This window comes from Hemitrygon akajei, chromosome 15 (assembly GCF_048418815.1).
Source record: "Hemitrygon akajei chromosome 15, sHemAka1.3, whole genome shotgun sequence".
Taxonomy (NCBI): Eukaryota; Metazoa; Chordata; class Chondrichthyes; order Myliobatiformes; family Dasyatidae; genus Hemitrygon; species Hemitrygon akajei.
In genome coordinates, this window is record NC_133138.1 from 48,768,401 (window position 1) to 48,794,234 (window position 25,834).

The window sequence follows — 25,834 nt, forward strand, 5'->3', positions numbered from 1 at the left end:
AGCTATCTCTTTTTACGCACTCTCTGGCACCAACCGTCCAACTCAGATCACCTGCAAACTTCTGAGTGTCTATTAGTGTCGTGTGTAGATGGTCTATAAAAACTCCTTTTTTCTCTAACTGCAGTTACAATTTGAAAAGTTTCAATGGTTAAGTCACAGCATAAATTTTCCTTTGACTGGTTTATTGACTTGCTGCACTGTATTACCTGACAATTGTGGCCATTCACGGGCCACGTTCCTCACGGCCTTAATTGTCCTGATAACTTGCACTAATGTACAGAGTTCAAAACAATGCAAATCAAATAATGATGTGCGAGATTTCTGCCATTAATCATGCCACGCCATAAGTTCATGAGATTTTTATACTTTATGAAAAACAAAATTATCATGGCTTAACTACATGTAAATCCATGGTAACTTTCATCACTTTTCAGTTTATACTCTCTTGGTATTTAGACACAAAACTCAGGTTTCTGGTGGGCTCACTGTGCATGATTTATTTTGAGGTAAGCTTATTACATGTGAAATTCCCAATTAACAGTATTTTTACAAATAAAGGACTAAAGGACTTTGGAACATGCTGAGGTCATAAAAGCTGCTATGTAAATGTGGGAACTTCGTCTTTATTTAAAATTTCACACCATAAATATAAGAATCTCATTTACAAGATATTAAGAATGGAGCATTCTATAGATTTCAGCATTTCAATTACCACCATAACTAATACCATGTCATTAACAATGAGATCAGTGTGTTGCCCACTTAATGCTTTTCCCATTACATCCCAGTGAGGTTTATTCTTATCAACATTGTAGGAATATACCCCTCTAACTCAATGTGCTAGACAGAGCTCTTCACCAATCTTGCTGCTGCACCAATGTCTGGACCACCGACTCCTTTACAGCTGATTAAAAGCTTCTGAAGTTGGACTTGAGGACCAAAAAACGCCATTTTATCTGGATTAAAATAGTAAACTTTAAAAAAATTTTTTAAATCATACAAGTTCCTATGGAGAAACAGCACCAAAAATAAAGGAAAGCACCTAAAATTTCTGCCCTTCCCCAACCCAACTGTATAATCACAAGTTACAAACAATTACATTTCCACTGCTGAAGTTATCATCCTCATTGGTTTTCATGTTGGTGTATTGCTCCTCAATAAACACATGTGCTTCTGTCAAGAGAACAATCTTCTTCTTCCAGGATGGTTTAAATATCCATTTCAAACTGAGCATCATCAGCTATAAATTAAGAACAACACAAGTTAGCTTACTTTTCTTATTTTTCAACTTAAACAATTACTTAAATAGTTGCATTATTTACACGCAGCTGGTGGGGGTTTGAAGTTATTTTTCTAGATCATTAGTCCTTGTCTGTGGATTATTAATCTATTATGCCTCTAGTAACCTTGGCATTTCAAATTCTGCAATACATATTGACTCAAGTCCTATATAGTCTATGCTAGATATAACATTCTATTTCAGGCAATGCTTGGGCAGCTGACTCCAGCTCACTGCCAATAGAAATGTTTATGGCATATGAAACAACACACATTTTCTTTGATAAACAGACACAGTAGCATGGTGTTACGGCAGTTAAAATAGCAACTGTCGACAGCATATATTTCATCTATTAGATGTCAGGACTGGAATCTATCAGACCTAAATCTAAGAATGTTTTGAGAAAATCTTTACTGAAATCAATTCCATGTATTTAATATACTTAATATATAAAGTTGGCAGAGAAAAATATTAGAGTGGCAAAATATCACTTTGTGATTAATACACAACGCACTTGTTTAAACTTTATTGGTTATCAATGAAGATTTAGAATGGTGATAACTGCAAATTATTAGAAATGTTCTATTTAACAAAAAAGTCTTTAATTTTCATGACCACCAACCATTTATTTTTAGCATGATGCAGTTCCTTCTGATTAAGTCCCATTGAAACTAACTACCCTTTATAGCTATGCTTTTCAAAATTAATGTTAGTAACTTTATTTCGCTGCCAGGGCTCAGCTAATATTTATACCCCCCCTGACATGGTCATAGTACGGCGATCAGGAGTGAAAAAGTGTCACCTATTTGCTTTCCCACCTCTCACCCACCTTCCACAGGCCCATGACACTGTCCAGTTGGACAGTAAGATCAGCTACTGTTCTTCCAGTTCCAGAAGGCCTATCACGGATACAATCTGAAGCTGGACAATTTTTGTGGCTGAGTTCCATGTTGGGCTGTCCTTTGCAAGACAGAGGGGGACTTGCAACAGTATTAAGAGTAAATTGAAAAAAAATTGATTGTAATATTCTTTTTTGATCCCATGCTCTAACTTCTGAAAAGGTGTACATCATTATTAAAAGAAAACTGGCAAACTATATTTATGAGGGGGTACAAAAAAGCAGTTCACAAGAAAACAAAACCTGCCCTTCTGGTGAAACTTCCCATTGGAGCACATCAGGCATAGTAGCAACAGTATACTGATTGGTTGTCAAAATCTGTTAAAGGTTAACTTTATCACAGGTACAATGAGAACTTATGAAATGTTTACATGAGTTCACACACCCATAATAAATATCAGGTTACAGACTTTAACCTTTCTTCATGACTCTCTAAATCGTCTACTTCAAAACAGGACATATGAAATCATTCTATACATGTGACAGTCATGAATGTAAAAACTACAAGTGACTGAAGCTATTATTAAAATATGCCACATCTGAGACTTTTAAGAAGTTGGGCAACAGTCATGGAACAAGTTTGGGCATATAAACAAAGAGAAACACGTCTTTCATTTGGAGCAGCAGGTACTCTACCTGTGACCTTAGGTTTAGTTTAAAATTCCAAACTGGAATCACAGTGGAGCCAAATTCTAATAAGTAACTCACTGATATTGTCCCATGTCTCCGTCACACAGCAAGAGGAAAGAGGGATTAAGGACTGTCCGTGCTGCCTGCTGACCATTGCTCTGCCTGTGCTAGGTCTGCCTTGAGACACAGGCCAACTCTAGTTGGCAAATGGATTCTGCTTTAACAGACATCCATCAGTTCTTTTTATCTCTAATTTGGAAACTACATGAAAATGGCTCAAAATTGTAACCATACCTCCAGTATATTGTAATGAAAGGCATCAAAAGCATACAAGACAGTTGTCTGTCCCTTGTCCAACTTCCATTCTGACCTATCTGCCTTTGACCTCCTGTATTTTCCCAATGAGAACAATGCATCTCTCTCTCCCACTCACTTGCTCAGAGATGTGGCCATACTCTTTTCCTTCATTTTATTTTTATTTTTCCTTTTGTGTCCCTAACTTTTAGCTTTCATAGTACAGCGGATTCCAGTTAATTAGGCCATTGGTTAATTGGGGCAGCCACTTTCTGAGACAACCCTTAAAGAACAAAATCTAATCTAGAAGATATCCAGAATTCCCTTCATTTATTTGGGACACTATGAATTGAGACAGGAGACTTGTCAAACAGTGTCTAACTAGTGTCAGTTATGTGTACTTGTGTGCAGTTAGACACTAGGCTCTAATTAAAGCAAAGTTTTTAAAATAGTATCAGTTGCATGTGTTTGTGTTCAAAAACCAGTAGTTTTTGTCACAGATAGTTGGGGAGGAATAAGCAGTGAAGACAATTCAGAACTGTTTTGCTCACCGTGGTTTCAAGCATTCCGACAAGATGCCAGAAATGGTTGGGAGTGAAATTGAAACGATTTCACAACTTCAACAAGTTAGGAATTATAAAGAATTTGAAGGTATCAACAATCATCTTGAATGTTACAATGAAAATGGGGATTTGAAGGATGCAATTGACGGAAGCATTTAGTCCATGAACTGCACTCCGTGTGTGTGCTGATTTTATTCATTTACAGTCAATCAAAAGAACACGGCAGTGAACACTGGACGAATTCCTCTGTCGATAACTAGTAGGAACTAATACACAGTTTTACAGTGCTGTAGAAGCACTGGTAGTGTTCTAATTTGTTCTGTAGCTTTTTTAAATACTTAAATTGTTACTCAATTACACAGTAGGTTGTCTTTAGTATACCATTTTAACTATTTCAATGAAATGTTGGCTACTTGGGATAACCACTTAATTGGGCCAAAATGGACCAGACCCAGTATGTCTCAATTAACCAGAATACACTGTAATTGCGACCTCTAACACTGGTCTGACCTCTATCAGAGATATTCTCTCTAATTGTGACCACTAACACTGGTCTGACCCCTATCAGGGATATTCTCTCTAATTGTGACTACTAACACTGGTCTGACCCCTATCAGAGATATTCTCTCTAATTGCTACCTCTAACACTGGTCTGACCCCTATCAGAGATATTCTCTCTAATTGCTACCTCTAACACTGGTCTGACCCCTATCAGAGATATTCTCTCTAATTGCTACCTCTAACACTGGTCTGACCCCTATCAGAGATATTCTCCCTAATTGCTACCTCTAACACTAGTCTGACCCCTATCAGAGATATTCTCTCTCATTGCTACCTCTAACACTGGTCTGACCCCTATCAGAGATATTCTCTCTAATTGTGACCACTAACACTGGTCTGACCCCTATCAGAGATATTCTCTCTAATTGCGACCTCTAACACTGGTCTGACCCCTATCAGAGATATTCTCTCTAATTGCTACCTCTAACACTGGTCTGACCCCTATCAGAGATATTCTCTCTGTGGTCTTTATCTCTCCCGCTCTCTGCAACTTGAAGCAATTGAATTTTCAACATACAGTCTGATAGAAGAAAGCTTCTTGGCCTGGAACTCTGTTTCTCTCCCTACAGATGCTACCTGGTCAGCTGAATACTTACAGCATTTTCCGTTTTTATTGCTTCCACTCTAGTTTTAAGGAGTGGAGTCTGCTGCACAAGAATTCTTTTAACCTGGACTATCACATGGCCTTGACTGAGCAAAGTCCCAGTCCAATGGCCAGCATGACACACAGGGTCTAAATGCACGCAGACAACATCATGTGATTTTTCACAGAGCTGCTCCTCCTCTACTCTGATTTAATCAGAGATTCAGTCTCCACTCTAGAGAATTCCAAAAATCCCACCACCTTCTGTGTTTGTTCCAATCTGACTTCTGAATTGTTGACCCTTATTTGGAGACTGTGACACTTGGTTCTTAAAATATTATCACTGAATCTACCCTGACAAGCTCTGGAAGAATTTTGCATTCTTTTTAAAGTCTGGAGAATATAGACCCACTCTGATTATTTAAAAGTGGAATTAGAGTTTGCTTATTATTGTCACATCAGCGAGGTACAGTAAAAAAGCTTGACCTGCATCCTGTTCAAACACATCAAATCATTCCACAGGACATTGGGCTAGCACAAGGGAAAAGATTACAGAATAAAGTAACAGCTACCGAGAAAGTGCAGTGCTAGTAGACAATAAGGGGTGAGATCATTACAAGGTAGATTCTGAGGTCAAGAGTCCACCTTATCATACTAAGGAACCATTCAATAGTCTTCTAACAGCGGGACAGAAGTTGTCCTTCAGCTTGGCTGTACAGACTTTCAGGCTTTCTTCATAGGGGATTCTCCTCTCTCACTCCCCAGGATCTCCTTACTTGAACAGGGAGATCTGACCAAAGCCCAAAAGGTGCAGTCTCACCCAGGCTTCATATAAGACCATAAGACACAGGAGTGGAATTAGGCCATTTGGCCCATTGAGTCCGCTCTGCCATTTCATCATGGCTGATCCATTTTTCCTCTCAGCCGCAGTCTCTTGCCTTCTACCCGTATCCATTCATGCCCTAACCAATCAAGAATCTATCAATCTCTGCCTTAAATATACATACAGATTTGGCCTCCACAGCTGCCTGTGGCAATGAATTTCCCAGATTCACCACTCCCTGGCTAAAGAAATTCCACCTCATCTCCGTTCTAAAAAGAACATCTCTCCATTCTGAGGCTGTGTCCTCCGGTCTTAGACTCTCCTATCATAGGAAACATCCTTGCCACATCCACTCTATCAAGGCCTTTCACCATTTGATGGGTTTCAATAAGGTCACCCCTCATTCTTCTGAATTCCACTGAATACAGGCCCAGAGCCATCAAATGCTTTTCATATGACAAGCATATAATTGCAGCAATAAATCTTTATTCCTGGTCTCAAATCCTCCTGTGCTGAAAGTCCAACATACTGTTTACCTACCTAATTTCTAGATTGATAGAATAGTCCTGATGAAGGGTCTCGGCCCAAAACATTGACTGCTCCTTTCAACGGATGCTGCCCGACCTGCTGAGTTCATCCAGCTTGTTTGTACGTGCTAATTTCTAGGTAAAGCTTTGTTCAAACATACCTCATTTTCCAGGAGTTGAACTTGTATAAATTGTGAACTTACAATTATGGTTTAATTTAGTATTCACACCTTTCAACCTCTGATAAGAGTTAATTGTTGTCAATGTTATTAAGAAAAATCTTAAGGTGTTGGATTTTGATAGACAGCAAATGACAAGGTGATGCACTTTTTTTCTCAAGTATGACTTGAACCCATATCTTCTGACTCAAAGGGAACATTGCTGCTGACTGCGCCAACTTAAGAAAGTACTGCTTGCATAGTGGAGGTACACCAGACAGCCAAAGCCATTGATATAATAATCTAACTGGTTTACATTTGCTTTCTACAGACAATTAATTATTCAGTTTTACCAAGACAGAAGCAGAATAAGGAATTGGAGTGGCAGCTCGGTGTCCTTCAGCTCGTACGGGAGACTGACTGGAGCAACAGGGAGGTAGTCACACTCGAAGGTCATAAAGAATACCAGAACTTTGAGAATGTGAGGGGACAGAAATGAGTGCAGTTGTTATAACTAGGGAGAAGGTGCTTGTGAAACTGGAAGGTCTGAAGGCAGATAAGTCATCTGGATCAGATAATATGCACCCCAGGCTTCTGTCAGAGACGTCTGAACAGATTGTGGAAGCATCAGTAATGATCTTACAAGAATCAATTGATCCTGGCATGCCTCTGGAAGACTGGAGCTGGAAGACTGAAAGTTTGCAAATGTCACTCCATTCTTCAGGAAGGAACAGAAGCTCAAGAAAGGAAATTATAAGCCAATTAGTCTGACCTCAGTGGCTGGGAAGATGTTAGAGCCAATTGTCAAGGATATGGTTTGGGAGTACTTGGTGGCACGTGCTAAAATAGGCCTTAGTCAGCACAATTTCCTTAAGGGAAAATCTTGCTTGACAAATCAGTTGGAATTCTTTGAAGAAATAAGTAGAATAGACAAAGGAGAATCAGTGGATGTTATGTACTGGATTTTCAGAAGGCCTATGACAAGGTGCCACATGAGGCTGCTTAACAAGTTAAGAGCCCTGGTATTACAGGAGCATGGATAGAATATTGGCTGATTGGCAGGAGGCCAAGAGCAGGAATAAAGGGAGCCTTTTCTGGTTGGCTGCCAGTGACTAGTGGTGTTCCACAGGGGTCTGGGTTGCGACCGCTTCTTCTTACGTTACAGTGCCTATGAAACGTACTCACCCCCCTGGAAGTTTTCATGTTTTATTGTTTTACAACACTGAATCACAATGGATTTAATCTGGCTTTTTTTGATACAGTACTGATCAACAGAAAAAAGACACTTTTGTGTCAAAGTGAAAACAGATCCCTACAAAGAGATCTAAATTAGTTACAAATATAAAACACAAAATAATTGATTGCCCTCTTTAATATGACACACCAAATCATCACTGGTGCAACCAATTGGTTTTGGAAGTCACATATTAGTTAAATGGAAATCACTGTGTGCAGTCGAGGTGTTTCAATTGATTATAGTAAAAATACACTGGTATCTGGAAGGTCCAACTGCTGATGAGTCAGTATCCTGGTAAAAACAAAAGAACACTCCAAGCAACTCAGAGAAAAGGTTATTGAAAAGCACAAGGCAGGAGATGGATACAAGAAAATTTCCAAGTCACTGAATATCCCTTGGAGTACAGTTAAGTCAATCATCAAGAAATGGGAGGAATATGATACAGCTGTAAATCTGTCCAGAGCAGGCTGTCCTCAAAAACTGAGTGACTGGGGGACGTCACGTGATGACGTAGGATCGAGACGTGGAAATCCAGCTCTCCCGTAAAAAACTAATAAATTAATGTTTAAGTGAAGAAAAGTTAGTAAATATTTTCTAAAAACTACGTCTAAACTACTCAGGATTTTCCTTAGATATGCCTCCTAAACAGACAAAGAAGAAAACTGCTACTTTGAAGACAGAACAAGCTGGGCCGGCCACCATGAAGAAGCCTTGGACTCAAGTGCATCTTACCTCTGGCGATACAGAACAGAAATCGGCGGCAACATCAACAGTCTCCAAGAAGGAATAACAGGAACTGTGCGTGCGCGCAGGAGAGGGCATGCGCAAACATGAGCAATTTGAACTACAAATCCCAGCTACGATTGGAAGTGGAAGTGAAAATGAACCCGAGGAGGATTCAGATTCTCTGGAACATACAGATGAAGATGAGGAGGTAAAAGAAGAACAACAGGAAGAGGTTGGAGGTGGAAGATATTCTGGAGACATAAGAGAAGCTTTGGCGCAAATAATGCATGAATTAAAAGAATTAAAAACATTGAAAATAATAAAAGAAGATATTAAAAATATGAAGACTATGTTTGATAAAATGGTGAAAAAACAGGAGAAAATGGACAAGAAAGTTAAAAAGCTGGAAGAAATAACGGGAGACACTATTGATAGAGTGAATAAAATGGAAGATAATATTCTTGCCTGGACATCAGAAAGAAAACGACTGTTGGAAAAAACAGACGTGCTTGAAAATTTTAGTAGACGAAATAATATTAAAATTGTTGGTCTTAAAGAAGGGATAGAGGGAGATGATCCAATAAAATTTTTTCAAAAATGGATCCCGGAAAATTTGGAAATGGAAGAGGGAACCCAGTTGATTGAAATTGAAAGGGTCCACAGAGCCTTAAGACCAAAACCTCAACCTGATCGAAACCCACGACCAATCTTGATAAAATGCTTAAGATATCAAGATAAAGAAAAGATCCTGAAGGCAGCTGCCCAATGTGCCAGAAAGAGAAATGAGCCATTGATGATAGAAGGGAAAGCAGTTCTTTTCTATCCTGATATAAGTTATGACCTTTTGAAGAGAAAGAAGGAATTTAACCCAGCGAAAAAAGTTTTATGGGAAAAGGGTTATAAATTTATATTGCACCACCCAGCAACACTGATAATTTTTTTGGATGATGGAAAAAGAAGATTTTTTTACTGATCATCGGGATGCAGAGGAGTTTGCACAAGAACTCCCAAATATTCGCTAGACACAGTAAAGATTTAAAAGTGAAACAGATTAAAGATGAAGACGGGGACACTGAAGTGAGCTGATGGACATTAAGGACAGAAAAATATTTAAATATACTTTTAATTATATGATACAGGGGGAGAAAGGTAAAAATTTGAGAAATATTAATCGAGAGTAGTGATATTATTTTTCTTATTTTATATATACTTTTTTCATGTTACAGGGGAGCTGGGGGAACTTTGGATCGATCGCTACGGGATTCACGTGTGTAATCATGGCGTTTGCCATGACCCGCACAACGGAGGGAGGTAATGTTGTGATTTTTTTCATTCACAACATTAGTGGGGGGAAGGGTTTGTTTTTTTTCTTTATAATCTATCTTTCTTTTATCTTTCTTTCTTTGCCTGGATGATCGGAGGGGAGACACATAGCAACATGGAGAATTTTAAAATAATTCCCCAAGGTACTATGAGAGTTGAAATATTATGTATTATTATAGACTGGAGTAACTCCGTTAAAAATAATGACTAATTCACTGAATTTTTTAAGTTTTAATGTTAATGGGCTTAATGGACCAGTGAAAAGAAAAAGAATTTTAACATACATTAAGAAAATGAAAATAGATATAGCTTTTATACAAGAAACACATTTAACAGAGATAGAACATCAGAAATTAAAGAGAGATTGGGTCGGAAATGTTATAGCAGCTTCATTTAATTCAAAGGCGAGAGGAGTTGCAATTTTGGTCGACAAAACTTTACCAATTAAAATACAAAATGTATTAATTGATTCTGCGGGAAGATATGTAATTATACATTGTCAAATCTTTTCAGAACTATGGACTCTTACGAATATTTATGTACCAAATGAAAACGATGTAAAATTTATACAAGAGGCTTTTTTGAATTTGGCTGACGCACACAATAAAATATTAATAGGTGGAGACTTTAACTTTTGTCTAGACCCAGTTTTAGATAGGTCAACAAAGGTTGTTACAAAACCAAAAGTAGCAAAATTAACTTTATCATTGATGAAAGATTTAAATTTGATTGATATATGGAGAAGAATTAACCCGAGAGAAAGAGATTATTCATCTTATTCAAATAGACATAAAACTTATTCAAGGATAGATTTTTTCCTACTATCAGCGAATATTCAAGACAGAGTGAAAAATATTGCAAATAAATAAAGCAAGAATATTGTCAGATCATTCCCCCTTGACAATGACAATGATAATGATGGATAAGGAGGAATCGATTTACAGATGGAGATTTAATTCAATATTATTAAAACATCAAGATTTTTGTGATTTTATGAAAAAACAGATTCAGTTTTTTTAGATACAAACTCACATTCAGTTGATGATAAATTTATATTATGGGAAGCGATGAAAGCATACTTAAGAGGCCAGATAATAAGTTATACTTCTAAAATTAAGAAGGAATATATGGTAGAAATAGATCAATTGGAAAAAGAGATTACAAAATTAGAAAAAGCATCTCAAAGATATATGACAGAAGAAAAACAAAGACAACTTGTTAATAAGAAGCTACAATATAATACACTTCAGACATACCGAACAGAAAAAGCAATTATGAGAACTAAACAGAGATATTATGAACTAGGTGAAAGATCACACAAGATTCTTGCTTGGCAGTTAAAAACAGACCAGGCTTCCAAAACGATAAATGCAATTAGAACAAGTGTAAGTAAAATTACTTATAAACCTTTAGAAATCCATGAAACTTTAAAAAATTTTTATTCTGAACTGTATCAATCAGAATCACAAAATGATATTGTTGAGATAGAAAGGTTTTTATCACAAATAACTCTCCCAAAATTGAATTTGGAAGAACAGAAAGGATTAGATATGCCTTTTACATTAAAAGAGGTCGAAGAAGCTCTAGGATCACTTCAGAGTAATAATTCTCCAGGAGAAGATGGTTTTCCGCCTGAATTTTACAAAAAGTTTAAAGATTTATTAATTCCTCCTTTTATGGAGCTAATACACCAAGCGGAAAGAACGCATAAACTTCCAGAATCTTTTTCGACAGCTATTTTAATAGTATTGCCAAAAAAAGACAGAGATCTTTTATAGACCTATTTCTTTGTTGAACACGGACTATAAAATAATAGCAAAGATTTTATCTAATAGATTACCTAAATACTTACCAAAATTAATACACATGGACCAAACAGGATTTATTAAAAATAGACAATCGGCAGATAATGTAACTCTGTTACTTAGTATAATTCATTTGGCGCAAAAGAGGGAGGAAATGAGTGTGGCAGTTGCTTTGGATGCAGAAAAAGCATTTGATAGATTGGAATGGGATTTTTTATTTAAGGTATTGGAAAAATATGGATTAGGAGTATCTTTTATAAAATGGATTAAAACCTTAAATACTAACCCCAAAGCTAAAGTGGTGACAAATGGACAAATTTCAACATCATTTCAGTTAACAAGGTCAGCTAGACAAGGTTGTCCATTATCACCTGCTTTATTTGTGTTGGCGATAGAACCATTAGCTGAATTAATTAGAACTTACTCAGATATTATGGGTTTCAGAGTTAATCAGGAGGAATATAAGATTAACTTATTTGCTGATGATGTTCTGATTTATCTAACTAACCCATTGCATTTGTTGCCTAAATTATCTTCTAGATTGGAAGAATATGGAAAATATCAGGGTACAAAATAAATTGGGATAAAAGTGAAATTCTACCCCTTACTAAAGGAGATTATAGTCAATGTTGATTAATAACTCAATTTAGATGGCCGATAAATGGTATAAAGCATTTAGGTATAAGAGTTGATAATGATATAAAGAATTTATATAAATTAAGTTATTTGCCATTATTGAAAAAAATTCAAGAGGATCTTGATAAATGGATGATGTTACCAATAACATTAATAGGTAGAGTCAATGCTGTAAAAATGAATATATTCCCTAGATTACAACATTTATTCCAAACACTACCAATACAATTACTGCAGAAATTTTTTCAAGAGTTAAATAAATGTGTGAGGAAATTCCTTTGGAAAGGTAAGATGTCAAGAATATCGTTGGAAAAATTGACATGGAAATTTGACCTAGGAGGGTTACAATTACCAAATTTTAAGAATTATTACAAAGCAAATCAACTTAGATTTATTGCATCTTTTTTTGATGAAGATAAACCGGCATGGATTAGAATAGAATTAGATAAAATAAGAGAAAATATACCAGAAGATTTTATATACAAGTGGGAATCTAAATGGATACGGGAAAAGAAAGAACCTCCTATATTAAAACATTTGATTGATTTATGGGATAAGATAAATGTTGATGATGAGATAAAGAAATCTTTATTAGCAAAGAGACCTTTAATTCAAAATAAACTTATCCCTTTTACAATGGATGATCAACTTTTATATAACTGGTTTCACAAAGGGATTAGATATATAGGAGACTGTTTTGAAGGAGGTATATTAATGTCATTTGACCAATTAAAGAATAAATATAAAATATCAAATAACACTCTTTTCTGTTATTTCCAATTAAGGGCTTATTTAAGAGATAAACTGGGTCAAACAATGTTATTGCTGAAACCTAATGAAATAGAAACTTTAGTTCATAAAGGAAAAATTTAAAAATTTATTTCTGGTATGTATAATTTGATTTAAAAAACAGGCAATTAAACAAGGAATTCATAAGTCAAGACAAAAATGAGAAACTGATTTGAATATTAAAATTGATGAAACAAGTTGGTCAAGATTATGTCTTGACAGTATGACAAATATAATAAATGTTCGACTAAGATTAGTACAATATAACTTTTTACATCAAATATATATTACACCACAAAAAATAAATAGATTAAACTCAAATTTATCTGATCAATGTTTTCGATGTAATCAAGAAATTGGTACTTTTTTACACTCTACTTGGTCTTGTTTTAAAATTCAACCTTTTTGGACAAATTTAAGAGTTTTACTGGAACAAATTATTGGAATACAACTTCCACATAATCCAACATTATTTTTACTAGGCAATATTGAAGGGATAAAATCGAAATCCAAATTGAATAAATATCAGAAAGAATTCATAAAAATTGCATTGGCAGTACCCAAAAAAGCTATTGCAGTTACTTGGAAATCGGATTCATACTTAAGTATAGATCGTTGGAAGAATGAAATTTTTAGCTGCATTCCACTTGAAAAAATTACTTATAATTTAAGAGATAAATATGAAATATTTCTGAAAATTTGGCACCCTTATTTACAAAAAATAGGATTAAATATATAGGTGCTCCAAAGATAAAATTATTGGTTATCGGGGGAAAGAAATAAATATACATATTAAAGCTATTATGAACTCCATGGAGCATATGGGGATCTTCCGATATCCAGGCATTCTTTCTTTCTTTTTTTTCTTCTTTTTTTTTCTGTAGGGATATGTTAGGGGGGAGGGGTTAAGGGGATGGGGGAAGGGTTGATAATTTTTTTTCTTTCTGTAACCTATTTGAAAATTCAATTTTAAATTATTTTTTTTAAACTGAGTGACTGCAAGAAGGAGCTAGTGAGGGAGGCCGGCAAGAGACCTTCGACAACTCTGGAGGAGTTACAAGCTTCAGTGGCTGAGATGGGAGAGACTGCATATACAACAACTATTGCCCGGGTGCTTCGCCAGTTACAGCTTTATGGGAGAGTAGCAAAGAGAAAGCCACTGTTGAAAAAAACTCACATGAAGTCTCGGCTAGAGTTTTCCAGAAGGCATGTGGGAGACTCTGAAGTCAGCTGGAAGAAGGTTCTATGGTCTCATGAATACAAAATTGAGATTTTTGGCCATCAGACTAAACACTATGTTTGGTGTAAGCCGAACACCACACATCATCAAAAACACACCAACCTACCATGAAGCATGGTGGTGGCTGCATCATGCTGTGGGGATGCTTCACTGCAGCAGGCCCTGGAAGGCTTGTGAAGGTCGAGGGTAAAATGAATGCAGCAAAATACAGGAAAATCCTGGAGGAAAACCTGATGCAGTCTGCAAGAGAACTGTGATGGGAGAAGATGTCTTTTCCCACAAGACAATGACCCCAAGCATAAAGCCAAAACTACACGGTAATGGCTTAAAAACATCAAAGTTAATGTCCTTGAATGGCCAAGTCAGAGTCCAGACCCCAATTCAATTGAGAATTTGTGGCTAGACTTGAAAAGGGCTGCTCACTCACAATCCCCATGCAAGCTACAGAGCTTGGAATTTTGTAAAGAAGAATGGGGAAAAATTGTAGTGTCTAGACATGCAAAGCTGAGAGAGACCTATCCACACAGACTCAAGGTTGTAATTGCTGCCATAGGTGCGTCTATTAAATACTGATTTGAAGGGGGTGAGCAATTGTGCAATTATTTTGTTTTATATTTGTAATAAATTTGGACTAATTTCTAGAAATCTGTTTTCACCTTGACACAAAACAGCCTTTTCTGTTGATTAGTGTCGAAAAATCCAAATTAAATCAGCTGTGATTCAATGTTGTAAAACAATAAAACATGAAAATTTCCTAGGGGGATGAAAACTTTTCTTAGGCACTGTACATGTCAATGACTTGGATGACGGAATTGATGGTTTTGTGGCCAGGTTTGCAGATCATATGAAGATAGTGGGAGGTTGTTCTGAGGAAGTAGAGAAGTGACAGGAGTTGGACAGATTGTAGAATAGGCAAAGTGGCAGATGGAAATCAATGTCGGGAAGTGTTTGATCCTGCACTTAAGTAGAATAAAAACCATTTTTTTCTAAATGGAGAGAAAATTCAAAACTCTGAGGTGCAAAGGAATTTGGAAGTCCTCATGCAGGATTCCCTAAAAGGTTTATCTGCAGATTGAGTTGGTGGTGAGGAAGGCAAATGCGATGTTGTCAATCATATCAAGAGGACAAGAATAGAAAAACAAGGATGTAACATTGAGGCTTTATAAAGCACTAGCGATACCTCACTTGGTGTATTGAGCGCAGTTTTGGACCCTTATCTAGGAAAGGATATGCTGATATTGGAGAGGGTTCAAAGGAAGTTCACAAAAATGATTGTGGGACTGAAAGGCTTGTCATATGAGGAGTGTTTGTTGGCTTTGGGCCTCTACTCACTGGAATTCAGAAGAATGTGAGGCAACCATATTGAAACTTATCAAATGTTGAAAGGCTTTGATAAAGGATGTTTCCTATGGTGGGGAAGTCTAAGCCCAGAGGACACAGCCATAGAATAGAGGGAAGTCCTTTTAAAATGGAGATGAGAAGGAATTTCTTTAGCAGAGTGGTGAATCTGTGGAATTCATTGCCACAGGCGGCTGTGGACACCAAGTCATTGAGGATATTTAAGGCAGAGGTTGATCAGATTCTTGATTAGTCAGGGCATGAAGGGATATGGGGAGAAGGCAAGAGATTGGGGCTGAGAAGGAAAATGGATCAGCCATGACAAAATGGTGGAGCAGGCTCTTGGCCAAATGGCCTAATTCTGCTCCTATATCTTATGGTCGTCGTCTAATATTAAAATAATTATTACCATATTTTCACAATGGGGAAAAATCAGAAGAAATTGTATTTAAAACATTCAGTCATTGAATTGTGACAATTTGAAAGGGGTATTCAGCCATCAGGCACATCAGCTCTCTTCAGGAGTTATTCAGTTTGTCTCCACTTGTTGATCATTTTCATGTAGTCTTGATTTTCTTTCCTCTCAGGTGTCTTTGCTATTCCATTTTGAAAGCTATGATTAAACCTGCTGCTAGATTCTTGTCAGACCACAACTCGGATTCTCGCAAGATGGCGCCAGTGACCAATGGCTACATCCTGCAGACGGCTCACGAAGCTACTAGATACTCTGCTACTTTTAAATACAATTCTTCTCCTGAACTACAATCTGTAATTTCCATTTTAAGTAAGTAATTCTGAGCCAACTAAACGATCTGGTGATTTTGTGGTCTCCTGGGGGATTTGGCAAGGTTGGCACTGTGTGTAGAGGCGGCCATCAATTCCTAATGGCGGATCACGAACCCATGGTCGGCTCCATTACTCCGTGCTGATTTAAAGCGTCGAGCAAGATTAGAATCGACAAGGACAAGAGCGGAAAGCGGACAGGTGTTCAGCACTGCACTGCCTGTGTATAACCGGTCTCCCTCTCAACACTGCTAACGGAAAGTACTGGAATCTTGGGGCCTCATGCTGCAAGGTTCAGCGGCTCGAGGCTGTGGACTCACATTTAGGGACTCTGCAATTCATGTTCCATGTGTTTTTGTTTACTTTTTTTTAAACATTTGCGTGATTTGATCAAGGTTTTTCAGCTTTGTGTGCTGTGGCCTGCAGCCATCAACACAGCACTGAACTGACTGACTCAGTGGCTAAGGCTCCCAGACTGTTTCTGCGTCTCTGTGGTTTGATGTTTAATGTTGTGTGTTTTATTTGCTTGCTATTTGCTGTTTGCATGATTTGTTCTTTTTTTTTGCACATTGGGAGTTGATTGTCTTTGTGTGGAGTTTTTCTTTAAACAGGTTCTGTGGTATTTCTGTTTCATGGCTGTCTGTGGGAAGACAAATCTCAGTGTTGTAAACTGTATACATACTTTAATTGAACTGTCCAACTTAATGTTGATTGTATTCTCTTTTTTTAAAACTACCCCAAGAAATTCAAAGCAGTACTACAGCAGAAGTGTAAAAGGCAACATATTAAAATTGCTTAAGGACACAATACCTGGTGATTCTTTTTCTGATTCATTTTCTTGTTCTTTAAGTTCCTCAACTTTGCTCAAAGTTGAATGTTGAGGAAGAGTTACGCCGGGAATCTGAGGAAGGTAAGAAGGAGGTGTCCGGGCAAGTGGAGAATTCCTGCATTCTAGCAAAAACTTGCGTCCATAAACAATCCGTGTACCTGAATAACAAATAATAAGTATTTAAATTCTAACCCTTTTTAATTTTGTTAATTTTATTAATGCATGTCTGCTGACCTAAACTATAATTTGTTCCTGTCTCTCTTAACAATATAACAAGAAAATGGGGGCAAACATAGTCAATCTGATTATGCCTGATCCATGCTAACCTCAATTTCTATCAGTTCTCCATCATCCTCACTTCTTCGATCTCCAAGTATTTTCCTATCTCCACTTTAAATATATCTAATAATCTGGCCTCCAGCGCTCTCGGGGGCAGAGAATTCCAGAGACTCGCTGTCCTTTGAGAGAAGACACGCTGGTTGTAAATAACTGGCCCCATATTTTGTAGCTGTGTCTGTCTCCTTGTCTGTGACTCTCCCACTGGTGGAAACTGACCCTCCCAAGAGGAAACCAATGTGACCAAATCTAAGCAGAAAATCCTCAAAATACTCGGCCAACACCTGTGGGGTGAAAACGGTAATGTCTCAAGTTAATGACCTTTCAGTAGAACTAAAAAAACGTAAAAGCAAACAAAATTTAAGTTGCAGAGAAGGGGGGTGGCAGAAAGAACAAAGAGAACATCTGTGCTTGAGTGGCGGCCAGGTGACATAAATGCTCAGGGCGCTGTTTAACAGGGAGTGGTGTATGCTTGTTAATCATACCTAATTTGTTTGGAGGAGATGTAAAAACAGGGAGATAAATATGGAGAGAGGGGAAAAATTGCTGGAAATTTCATTTAAAAGAGAATACTACAAATAGTCAGTAGATCAAGCAGTAATGGTAAAGGGAGAAAAGCTGAACTAATGCTATCGATGGGTGACTATACATTTGAATTGGCCACGTCTGATGGGGACAGTAAAGGCTTGGTAAAGGGCTGCAACTTGTCCAAATAAAAGCTGAGTTGCCTTGAGCTTCCGTTCTCTTTTTTTTTGTAACACAGAAGTAAGAGGGGGATGGAAAGCTACAGTGGTGGGCAACTGGAAGTTCAGGGTAATCCTGTTGGAACAAACAGAGGTGCCTGCTTTCCCCAATTTGGAGATCACATCACCAGCACTGAATGCAATAAACAAAATCAGAGGAAGAGTAAGTGAATTGCTGCCGCACGTGGAAGCATTGTTTGAATCTCTAGTTGGGAGGAAGAGAAAAGGTAAATGGGCAGATGTCAAAATCAGAATCTGGTTTATTATTGCTAAACATACAGTTTGCCACAAAATTTGTTATTTTGTGGCAACAATCAGTGCAATACATAAAAAGTTACTATGTTACAAGAAAAAGAATATCAGGATGTATATTGTGTACATTTCCTTGACATTAAATGTACCTATATTGAACCTATTGAAATGTATATATTTAAAAAAAGTAGTGCAAAAACACAGCAAAATGTTGAGGTAGGTTTTGTGCATTCATGGACTGTTCAGTTGTTGCAACTCTTGTCCATTATCTGCAGCTTTTTGTTTCCTTAAATATTACTCTCTCCTCATTTGCAGAGTATTTTCAGAGTTAAAACATTTACGGCTGTTTATATCTCTCAAAGGAAGTTTAAGTAGTATATACAACTATCAATCGCAAGTTGGATTATACTGTATTTTGATGTAACTTCAACATATGATTTAGTAAATCTACAATAATTTTAATGACATGTGTCAAATAGCGCTAGTAACTCTGAGAAGTTTCTTTAAAAGAACACTTGCTTACTATTTGAAGAAGCAGCAGATAACAAACGTCTGAGTGTCTACACTGCCATTCTGGCTGGCTTTTATCCATCACATGATGTTTTTTTTAAAGGGCCTGTGACAGACTTTCTGTGAATTATACAGATGCTAACAAGTTGGAAGCATAACACCTACTGTATGTGCATTTTAAAATGTCTAATTCAAGTTAGATAAAAGAAATTGTATTTCAATAAAAAGTTTTCATATTGATTGCTGGTACTTGCCCAGGTGGTTTTACATGTAGTTAGGAGGAAATTATGTATCTTTTTGTTAAATTTAATGGAAGAGATGAGGCAGTGTGAAGTGGTGAGGAAAGGGATAATAAATATCTTTCTGTTCAGTGTGGCACATGCCCAAGACTCCTCCACAATGCCTTCTAAACAAGGTGTTTATCCAGCCAATTATGTTGCATGCTCAAGTTATTCAATTCTACTCTTCTTCGCAAAGAAGGCACACCAGAGCCTATACTTGATTAGGAGTTTTAGGAGATTTGGTATGTCAAGCAGATTTCTGCAGCATTCTGACTGGTTGCATCACCACCTGGTACGGAAGCTCCAATGCACAGGATCAAAAGAGGCTGCAGAGGGTTGTAGACTTGGCCAGCTCCATCATGGGCATAACCCTCCCATCATCAAAAACACCTTCAGAAGGCAACGCCTTAAGTAGGTGGCTTCCATCATTAAGGGCCCCATCCTTTGGACGTGCCCTCTTCTTGTTACTACCATGAGGCCAGCGGTGCAGAAGCCTGAAACGTTTCATCCCTTCTGCCATTAGATTTCTGAATGGTCCATGGACCCATAAACATCACCTCACTATTCTTCTTTGGCACTTTTTTTGTTGTTGTTGTACATTATAGTCATTTTATGTCTTGCATTTGTTTACTGCAACAAACAAAACTTTCATGACAGACATCAGTGATAATGATTCTGATTTTAATGTAAATCCTGAACGTGTGGATGAACTGCAGTTTAAGGCAAGTCTGAATTACTAAAGTGGAACTGACATTGCAGAAACTCTATTGATGTCACAATACTAAAAAAATACCCAACATTCATAAAATCTAATAAATTATATACACTCAGTGACCACTTTATTAGGTACACTGTAAATATCTAATCAGCTAATGTGGCAGCAACTCAATGCATAAAAGCATGCAGACATGGTCAAGAGGTTCAGTTGTTTTTCAAACCAAACATCAGAATGGGGAAGAAACGTGACCTTAGTGACTTTGACTGTGGAGTGATTGCTGGTACTAGACAGGGTGGTTTGAGTATCTCGGAAACTGCTGATCTCCTGGGATTTTCACAGACAACGGTCTCTAGAGTTTACATAGAATGGTGCGAAAAACAAAAAATGTCCACTGACAGGCAGTTGTGGGTGAAAATGCCTTGTTAATGAAAGAGGTGAGAGGAGAATGGTCAGACTGATTCAAGCCAACAGGAAGACGACAGTAACTCAAATAACCAAACCACACCTGTACCTAATAAAGTGGCCACTGAGTGAGAGTGTAAATCTTACTATTTGCACTGTTTTTGGAAATGCAACCAAGTAATGTATGTGTGACAATATTTTTAAAAGTTTTTTTAAAAACTGGTATGGCAAGAGCTCTGTTCTGGTATATCAAGGCCAATTAATGGCTAGTGAAGTTCTTGTTACAATTGTTCATGATGATAATTGCTCAAATCAATATTGATCCAATATGTGCAGGTTGGTGTACTAAAGTTCTAAATGTTTCAGTGCTGTAAAATTTTAGCTGGTCAGCATCCTTACATCAGAATAAATAATCCTGAATCCAAGAAAACAGAAGTAAGAGTAAACACGAGGAAATCTGCAGCGCTGTCGACGTTTCGGGCCGAGACCCTTCGTCAGGAAGTAAGAGGAGACCATTTAGCTCCTCACACCTGCGTTGCCATTCAATATAATCGTGGCTATTCGGTCCCAGGCTTTATATTCTCTTCTGTACCAATTCCCTGTATCTTTAAAGTCTCTGAATTTTCACAAACTTATCTGCTTCTTTAATCCCTCAATGAACAGCTTTTACAACCTTCCAAGATAGAGAATACCAAAACTTCACCTTTCTCTCTGAGAAGTTCCGAGACATTGTCATTTTAAATAACCACCTTTAATCTCATAACTATGTCACCTTTTTTGTCACTCTCTCACTAGAAGTAATATCTGAACATCCACCCTACTATGGTCCCTAAGTATCTTGTATGTTTCAATAAGATCATCACTGGTCTTCCTGAACTCCACAGAATATAGTTTCTTTCATCATTCATAATAGGGCTCTGATCACTGGAACTAGCCTAGCAAATCTCTTTTGACCTACCTCCAATGACAGTACTTCTTTCCTAAAAATAAGGAACCCAAACTGTGCGCAGTACTTCAGATGTGGCTTCATCAGTACCTGAACAACTGTGGCAGTACTTTCTAAAGTCCAACCCTCTTGCAATAAATGCTACGATGCCATTTGCTCTACTGCACACCTGCCTGCTGATGCTTTGTGTTCCCTGGCAAGAAAGCTGAAACACCTCTGTGCTTTGCTGACAGGCCATCCTTCTTCATTTATTAACAGTTTGTCTTTAGATTCCACGTACCAAAGTGTATAACTTCACATTTTCCCACACGAAACTCCATTTGCCAGCTTTTCACCCTCTTACTCAACCTATCTATCTCCAGTTTTGGACACCAGATATCTTCGATGTACGACCAATTTTTGTGTCATTGCCACTTACTCTCTGCTAGGCTATTAATAAAAATAATTGAGGGCAACGAACTGATGCTCCACTCTTTAAAAAAACGTCCTGCTTATTCTGATTTTCTGTCTTCTGAGTAATAATGAATCTGCAATTCATGCTAAGACTTTTCCCTTAATACCATGAGCTCTTACCTTGTGCAATAGCCCTTTATGTGGCACCTTGTCAAATGCCTTCTGAAAATCTGAATACACTACAGCTTCCCCTCTATCAGCCCTAATATTTCAGCCACTATCAGATATCAATGTTCAGAAAATATAGGAAAACAGTAAATGGTAAATGATATCATGATTATCGTGAACATTGACTACATGTATTACATTGTTTGTTAAAAAAAAATCATTTATCTATCTTAAGAAAATAGAATTATGAATGTTAAATACGTACTGTACTTCCAAAAGGCAACGGGTAAGGTCCCTCACAAGTGACTACCAAATGAAGTTCAAAGTCACTAAGAAAGTAGCTGAGCAACACAGGACAGAAAAGCAAAGAACGCCCAGTAAAGGGCAGGATGCAGTGAATGTTGTGCTGCACGGATCTGTGCTTGGCCTTCAATGCCCACAGCTGAAGCACAACTTGGATGATTAAATAGAAAGCCATACATTTAAGTCAGGAAAAAAAAATTTAATCCCGAAACAACTGCAAATTAAGTAAATTAACCTTGGATTTCATTAATATAATATCCAATCAGTATAATCCTAATTTTGTTGTCATACTCCAGCAACTAAAAAAATTAGAAACTGCATAAAAATAATGAAAACTTGATCAAATACAATTCTCTTTGGTAATCTTCAAAATCAGGTTTTTTAATAAAAGGGGAAAACAAATATTTAGAACAATTACATTGAAGGCATTTCTTTGAATTTGTTAATACAGCATATCTAGGATTCTCTTTGCAAAGGAATTTCAGAAGTTAAGAATTTCCATAATGCTAAACTCATCGTAGAACTGCCTTGGGGATTATGTACTTGTGATGCTGTTATTCCAGATATTACTAACTCCCGTGTCAAGCACAACTTTTAAAACACATACTTTTTTTTGTTTGAAAGTTGAAGTGATGCTCAGTTTAATATTTAATGGGTGAATTTCAGTATAGTATGTCACAAGTTACAGAGACAAGAAAATCTGCAGTCGCTGGAAATCCAAACAACACACACAGAATGCTGGAGGAACTCAGAAGGCCAGGCAGCATCTATGGAAAAGATTACAGTCGATGTTTCAAGCCGAGACCCTTCGTCAGGGTGGGAAAAAAATGAGCAGTTAGAGCAAGGAGGTGGGGGGAGTGGAAGAACAAGTACAAGGTGGTGGGTGATAGGTGAAACCAGGAGAGGGGGGAAAAGCGGGTTTGGGTGAGCACATGGTTGAAGGGTCGGAGGGCAACAGAGATCACAGGGGGGAGCCCCTCTCCAGGTTTCACCAAAGACCTATCACCTTGTACTTCTTTCTCCCCTCCCACACTATTTGTTTTAAACTCATCTTTTTTTTCCAGTTGTAATGAAGGGTCTTGGCCCGAAACATCCACTGCTTACTCTTTTTCACAGATGCTGCCTGACCTGCTGAGTTCCTCCAGCATTTTGCGTATGTCCCAAGTTATGTTTTCAAACTATGAGCTTCTTGTTAACGTTACACACTTTTAGCTATCCATTTGTGACCGTTTCTATTTTTAAGATTGATGTGAGATAATCCTGAATCAATGAATCCTTTCAAAAATAATTAAACAAATTAATATCCTGCTAGACTTGTAACCAACCTCCACACTTTTTTTTTTTACGAATTGTCGTAAGATTGCAAGCCTCACAAATAAAAATAAAAATTTTACCTTCAGTTGTAAACTAAATGAGATGTACATTACAGGCAGGGAATTTCATGGAGTCAAGGTTGGAAGGCACAGCACTAACTTCATCTTACAACCTGTTTACAATGTACTGTTTATTCAAATACAAAGTGTGTCATTCCATGTGAATCAGAATCAAGTCTAGCATTAACAATGAAAAAGTTCAAAATTTATAAGAAAATTATCATTCTCTAGTTTACTACAGTGCTGTCAGGTGAGTTGACTGTAAAGCCTTTACTATGTCTTAACCACTACAAAAGTCACATCAGCCAGGCTAATGGAAACAGTAAGGTAAATGTACAAAAACAGAGTAATTCATAATGACACACTTCGTTTTAAAATCAGTATAGTGGAATTTTTAATTACACTTTAAATTAAAGGTAGTAACAATTAAAGTTATATCATATTTTATTCTTGTCATGGTAATACAGGCCTTGGAACTCCGAATCTCCAAAACTGCCAAATTTGTAGAAATTCGTGGTTACAAATGGGTTTTTTAATCGCCGAATCTCTTCGTGACGGTGGGAAAAATCTGGGATCGTGGGCATTGGTAGTACAGTATTGAACTGCGCTTCCAAAGATCGTGCACCAAGGTTCTGGATCCAGTAGTGTTAATGTTCACAACACACATCCTTACCAGTACTGAGCCCTCCCAGCATCTATGGCAAATAAACGAATTTAAGTGGAATCGTTTTTCCAGCTTAATGAATTGAATCGATTTGATCAGCCGGAACTACATTGACTCTTTCCGACGGAGAAAATGAGGATTCTCTCTAATCATATCATATTTACATATTTTTCCCACCTTTACCCCACAAACTTAGGAAAGATCACTGGCTTCTTGAAAATAATTCCTAAAGTAACTGCCCTCAAATGCAGGAGGAAGTGTAAAGTAATTCCCTTCTAATTGTCAGTCATTTCACCCAGAATCTCACTGAGATTGAGTAAAATTTAAGAATCCTGTCTGCCTGGTGCGACAAATGCCAGTAAATCTAAATTCCGTTCGCCTAAAAGCATTAGTTTCTGCCTTCAACCAAGTCAACTGTTTTGGACGCGGTTCTTCGTTGATACGCTAGGGAAGGCGAACCTTAGCTCGCATATAAACAAGGTACTGCTTCAAAATATTTACGTCCAGTTGACTTATGGTGCACGTGATTCAGAACAGAGTTGGTAGCGACAGCGCCATTGACTGCAACCAGCCAGATCACTTATTGACATCAACGCGGAGAGAATTGCAGAAATCACACCAGTCTTCAATTTAAATGCAGACTTCTAGTTTAATCTATCAGATGCACCGCTTAGTTTATACTAAGAATTGACAAACGGAAGGGTCCAACAGCCCCTTTAAACACGAATGTAGGTTCTGTCAGAAACACGGGTGATAAATCGAGTTAATGAACATTTACTCAATCAGCAGCAACAAATAACGAAAAACGTCGGGTGCGAAACCTGACCCTGCCGCGGTGACAGCTCTATTGACTACATTACCTCCTGGGGTCGTGGAAAACAGAGTGCCGCCCGGGGTACTGCAGTACAGATCGGGTAACTGGGACAAATCCTTCAGCAGAACTTTGGTTGGGATCGGGCAGCTTTTGCTTTGATGGCAGCTTGTAGACATTTTGTGAAGCGAAAAAAAAGTTTGCCAGAAGTTATTAGCCGCTGTTTCACGGGAGCGATTTCGCAATGAAGATCAGCAATGGCTACACAAGTCGAGCTCCGTCTCTTGCAGAATACTGAAAGCAAACCATGTGCTGCTCGGTTTACAAATAAAGGGCGGACATGACGCCAAGTGACAGGCAGCAGCTTCGCCTTACAGCCTGGGCAATAACAGTTCCGAGAAATGCTTATTGCCGCTCACGTGGTATTGACGATCCTTTCCCAAAAAGGAGACGCACACATATATGCAGACTTTTTGTTTTGTTCGGTCGGGGTCTCGGCCGTCGTTGGAGGGTCTAGCATTGTCAGCCCATCCTTAATTACCTCATGGATTTGTACATGTGCTGGCTCGCAGGTTGGGGGGATTTACCAAGTGTACGCCACATAAAGTTGGTGTATGACGTGGAAAAGTTGCGCTCTCGGCTGTGGTTACAGCGTCTTTTCAAGAGTTGCGTAACAAGCCTTGCGTTTTTGTAACTTGTCACTGTGCATTTTATAGTTAGCCCGTTGCCAAGGTGCAATGGTAATGTAAGTAGTGAATGTTTTCGACGGCAAGTGAGAGGGCAACCAGGAAAGCTGCTTTGCTCTGAATAAACACAAGCAATTATGCAAATACTGGAAATCCAGAGCAACACACTCAAAATGGTGGCGGAACTCGGCAGGTCAGACAGTGTTTTATGGGAGGTAGTGAACAG

General features: G+C 37.8%; 1 protein-coding gene across 1 annotated transcript; it reads right to left on the reverse strand.

The window, feature by feature from the left end:
• Positions 1-470: 470 nt before the first annotated feature.
• Positions 471-25,499, reverse strand: LOC140739331 (eukaryotic translation initiation factor 4E-binding protein 3-like). The gene is made up of 3 exons (XM_073067529.1): positions 24,972-25,499; positions 17,004-17,180; positions 471-1,240 (listed from the first exon to the last, which is right to left on the reverse strand). The coding sequence occupies exons 1-3, from the start codon at positions 25,099-25,101 to the stop codon at positions 1,209-1,211; spliced, it is 339 nt and encodes a 112-aa protein (XP_072923630.1). The 5' UTR covers positions 25,102-25,499; the 3' UTR covers positions 471-1,208.
• Positions 25,500-25,834: the final 335 nt, after the last annotated feature.